The following is a 5,038-nucleotide window of genomic DNA, read 5'->3' as shown; positions in this document are numbered from 1 at the left end:
CTGGTAGTGGGGTTTGTGCAGAGATTGGCGATGTAGTTGAAACCAGGTCAGGCATCTGGACTATGACTGGCCCAGGGCATGAGGCCAGAGTGACAGAAGGAGAAACAACATCAGCTGAAGCTGGAGTGGAGACTGCAACAGGTGTAGCTGTAACTATGGCTGTAGGTTGGGCTGTGACAACAGCGGGTGCTGGACTTGGTGCTGAGACCTGAATAACAGCTGGAGATTCAATAGGCACCTGAGATGGAGATGAAACCAAGTCTGGCATTTGGACCACAACAGGCACAGTAGAAACCTCCACTAGGGCTTGAGTTGGGATTCAGCTGTAGAAGGCTTAACTTGAACTACTGCAGTTGTTTGAGCTTTGGATGGATCAGAAACCACATCTGGTATTGTAACTATAACTGTGGTTGGAGAAGGACGAGATACTGAGCCCCCAATAGATGGTTCTACTGCAACTGTTGCAGACAATGGTGGTGAGACCTCTGGAGGTGTTTGGGTTACAAAAGAAGGTGGTGGTGTTGGTGTAGACAGTGGAGTTGAATCTGATGAAAGAGGTGTTTGAGCCTGGAATGAGGTTGAGGATGTAGCATTTGAAGCCAAACTGGAATCTGGAGTGGCTGGTGAAGTTGGAGGTGACATAGGTGATACAGGGGAAGGTGTAGTGGTGAGTTCTGGGGCTGATATTGGAGTTGGAATAGGTTTTGGCTCTGGAATTTCACAGACCACACAGATAGGCTCCATCTCAGCAGTTTCAGACAAAGGTGGGCTAATTGATGGATCTTCTTTAGTCTCAGAGTCATCACTCGGGTAATGTCAGAGGAAATACCAACACCATACTCATCTGCAAGACTGTCATCCTCTTCCTCCCCAGATGAGCACTGGGTAATCTTGAGGTCTGGTATGGGGAATAAAGCTTTTCTGAGTGCAGGATCTTGAGGAACCATAGGCCTAACAAAACCTATAGATCCACTAGGAGTACTGGGAACAACAGTCACCTCAGGGCGCTTAGGGGCTCAGAGGGCCGTGGTGGAGCTGGCCGTTTCTTTTTCTTTACTGTCACTTCGCTTAAAGTTTCAGTATCTATAAGAGGCATATCAGTTTGTCCAGTGAAGAATGTCTCATCTGTGGGTATGGTTACCACACAGGTCTCAGCAACCAAAGGAGGCTCAGTGACTGAAGCTTCTGGTGATGAAGATTCCATCGCAGTCTGGGCCTGCTGAAACTCTTGCTCTATCATCATCAGTTCTCTCTTTTTCTGCATCATCTCCTCATAAACCTCCTCCGGTGACCTGAGTTTTTTGAGAGATTCAGAGCTAGCAATCTGTTTAGGTTCTTCCTCTTGAGATTCACTCATCTTAATTTCAGGCTCCTCAACTAAGGATTCGTAAAGATAGTCCTCAATTGCCATTCCTCCGTAGAGTGGCTCAATATCAGGAGGACTCTCCCCCGGTATAGTTTTTGTCTTCTGAATAATTTCCTCATATGCTTCTTCAGCACTCTTCAATGCTTTTGTAACAGTATCTTTCTCTTTAAAAAGATCAGTAGGAGTGTATGGTATCACTGTTGGTGAAGGCTTACGTCCTCTCTGTACAGCTCGCCTACCCTCTGCTTCTGATTCTATACTGGCAGAGTACTCAGAGCCAGATGTTCTATTGGTTTCATCCATTACAGTGACCTGTCTCAGGTCCTCAGTGGAGGAAACCGCTTCAGATGGAGACAGTGGATGGGACCTAAGTTCATCTTTATCTTTCCTAGACTTCTCGTCATCCCTCATCTTCTCTTCCTCAGAGGAGTCCTCAATAGTTGGGAGAGGCTGAGTTGGCTGCCTGTGCTTACCTTTGCGATGCTGTTTGTCCCCACTGACTTTCCTGTGACTGGGGCTGCTATCACTGTCCTCCTCCAGAGATGAGGCTGATGTAGGTGAAGACCCTGGAGTAAAGCTAGATGCCTGAACACTAGATGATCCCTTTGACAGGGATTCTGTGATGCTCTCTACTTCTTCATCAGTACTTTGCCTCTGTCTCATGACTGGAATGGCTTTCTTGAAGGTAGTGCTGGGCATTGTTTCAGGAACATCTTGGGCAGTTGAAATGCCAGTTTTTGGGAGGGCTATTTTCCTAGCTGGACTGTCCTCATTATCTGTGCTACCTTTTCTAGACAGTGATATGGCTGTCACTGAAGCATTATCAAGCTCAGCCTCCTTGATAGCTTTCTCATTTGTCAAATCATTTTCTTTTTCATCTTCTGAAAGAGACATTTCTTCTTCATCACCCATACCCATTATCTGCTTGCGAATAAACTCTTCATCTTCAACAGAGGAGTCAGCGCTTTCAGTTTTGATGTCCTCACTGCTGGATGAAACATTTGTCACCTTAAGCCTCCTCCTCTGGACTTTAGGTGAGGGTGTGGGTGAAAGTGTGAGCTCACTTTCACTGCTCTCATTCATTGCTTGGAAACTTAAGCGCCTTCTCTCAGCTTTAACTTCCTCTTTTACTGGCATGGATGGTTCTGTATTTATATCATTTTTCCATGTATCGCTAACCACCTGCCCATCCTTTAATTCCTGTGATATAGGTAAAATCTGGGGTTGATCTTCATCATGCTCCTCTCCTTTGGATTTAGGCTTAGTAGCTGTCACAGGCAAAATCTGCCCAGTTGGTAGGGAAACCTTTCTTTCCTTCACCGGCTCTTTTTTGGTCTCATCTTGGTCCTAAAAAAAAAACAAAACAAAACATGGTAACAGTAAATTATTTTCTTGATAAAAGAGTCACACTTTCTGGGACAAACACTGAGCTACTGAATACAATTTTTTCCTGGTTTTTACTTGTAACTGTAGCATGTTATTTAGTATAATTCTGAAAATGGTGCAATGCACAAGCTAATCAGAATGCACTGAGCTAAGTGGTGTGATTGAAACTTCAGTGTTTTTGTGAGATATATCTTTCGACAAGTCATCAAAATTCTGTCACTAGTTGGTGTTAGTAATGGTGCAAATGAAGGACAAAGTGACTAACAAATGATGGGTGAGCAAATAATGAATGTGACATTAACAAAAATCTGCAGTGCAACGCTCTAAGAGTGTTAAAAGTCAACTTCAACTTCAGTCAACTTCAAATGCTTTATATCTGCATTTGATGAAACATGCTGTGCCATTTTTTTCAGTCGCAACCTTCCATACTGTTAGACAAAACATGACATACACTACATATTATTTCATAGCCAAAGATTAATTTCAACACAGCTAAGAATTAGATACCTAAATGTTTTGGTGAATGATTCTTTTTTTTTTTAAACAATTTTGATTTTTATTATTCTATTTTTTCAGAAAAATGACCCATTCTTACTTTTATGATGATGCTCTTTGTAGATACTGGTTGTGTCTCTGGAGTTGAGGTGACATCAGTAATCTTTTCAACCAAGTTATCTGCCACTTCCTTGCTGTCTTCTTCTATCACTGATTCTATCTTCAATGGCAGTGGTGTTTCTTGTGTCTTTGGTTGCACCTCAACTTGCTGTGAAGATTTTGTTGGTTCTGTCAATTTGATATGATCATCAGGCTCTACTTCTTTAACAGTCCTCTTGGTGGCAGACAATCCTGGCTTTGTTTCAGTCCCTGAAACATCTCCACCCAGAGCACTCTCTGTAGGAATAGTGGAGGTTGGTACAACTGTAGCCTCTGTCACTGGGAAAGAGGAAGCTGCAGCTACACCTGCTTCAAATTTGACTTTTGGAAGGTCAGGTTTCGACTCTTCAGCTGTGGGAAATTTTGTTATATTGAGCTCCTTTTTCACTGCCTCTTCTTTGGTTTCCATTGTTACAGTTTTGGTAACATCTGTGTTTGGCACTTTAACCTTTGATGGTACTACTGTCTCTTTCACAGGGGCCATAGTGGGTATAGTGGGTTCTGCTGAGGGTGCTGCTTGAGGTTGTTTTTCTTCTGTAACAGGTGAGACCTGTGCTGTTGTTGGTATGAGTGTGGTTTCGATTTGTGTGGCAGCTGCTGTAGGCGTGGTTTCCACCTTTACAGATGCAGGTTCCATCTTGGGGCTTGGAACTGTTGGTACTGCCTTGATGGGGGCAGGTGTGGGCTGTGATTTTGTGGCCGCAGGTGTGGGCTCTGCCTTTGTAGGGGCAATTTTGGGCTCTGCCTCTTTTGTTGCAGGTGTTGCCTGGATCTCTGGCTTGGCAGATATAGGTGAAGGCTGGGGCATTTTTCCGGAGTCTCCCAGCTGTCCCAACAAAGCCCTTTGTGTCTGGCAGTTCAGACACAGCCATTCCTTCTGTGATCAAACACACAAATTACACCATATGATTAGGAATCAGTCTATACCAAGATTAATATAAAAACATCTTACAGACCCAATTAGCTATTTTTGACCTGTGGCATATCACAAGTACAACTGATGACTTTTCAGCTATATATTCAGTTGATGCTAAATCAGCAATTTTCCAGTTTTGTTTTTCTTATCAGATTACAATTATTATTATTACAAGTATTGCCTAGAGGGTATTATAAAGGAAGAGGAAATATATTATTGCTTGTCATGGACTAGAATGAAATTAACTTACCTACCTAATGCAGGATAAAGCTATTCCACAACACCAATTTATAGCCAATGTGATCAGATTAATTATAGCCCATACTAAAGTAATTCATCTGGTCTTGCAGATTACTGAAGCATTGCATTAGCATTGTAGCTGCTTCATTCATGATTTACCATCAGAGGCTCACTCATCAACTGCTTGTCTACCAGTGAACTAGTAACATACAATTACGTTCAGAACAGCATAGTCCTGGATTTTGTAACCTGCTACTTTTCACTACTACTGAGCTGATATATTCATGCCAGTGTCATTTGCTGCTGCAGCTCCCTCCACCACAACAACCTCCTCGTCATATGCTAGGATTTGGTATTGTTGACTCAACTGTAATGTTCTGGTATGTATTTGTTAAGGATGGATTTTTTTTCTCCTTGCAGATTTTTTTTGCTACTTGGATTCCCTCACAAAAGCAGGGCCTTTTCTCCCAAATTCA

The 5,038-nt window shown here is 42.8% G+C and overlaps 1 protein-coding gene across 1 annotated transcript; it reads right to left on the bottom strand.

Annotated features, from left to right (window-relative positions):
* Positions 1-483: 483 nt before the first annotated feature.
* Positions 484-4,281, bottom strand: LOC108886660 (protein piccolo; the record flags this gene model as incomplete). Its single annotated transcript, XM_018681634.1, has 3 exons — positions 3,348-4,281; positions 999-2,713; positions 484-710 (listed from the first exon to the last, which is right to left on the bottom strand). Coding segments are annotated over exons 1-3 (2,809 nt in total), but the record flags the coding sequence as incomplete, so codon positions are not given.
* Between the last annotated feature and the right edge of the window lie 757 nt (positions 4,282-5,038).

The sequence above is a fragment of the Lates calcarifer genome, unplaced genomic scaffold (assembly GCF_001640805.2).
Source record: "Lates calcarifer isolate ASB-BC8 unplaced genomic scaffold, TLL_Latcal_v3 _unitig_114_quiver_2873, whole genome shotgun sequence".
Taxonomy (NCBI): domain Eukaryota; kingdom Metazoa; phylum Chordata; class Actinopteri; family Centropomidae; genus Lates; species Lates calcarifer.
Note: the sequence above shows the minus strand (reverse complement) of the source record. Positions and strands in the feature narration are given on the sequence as shown.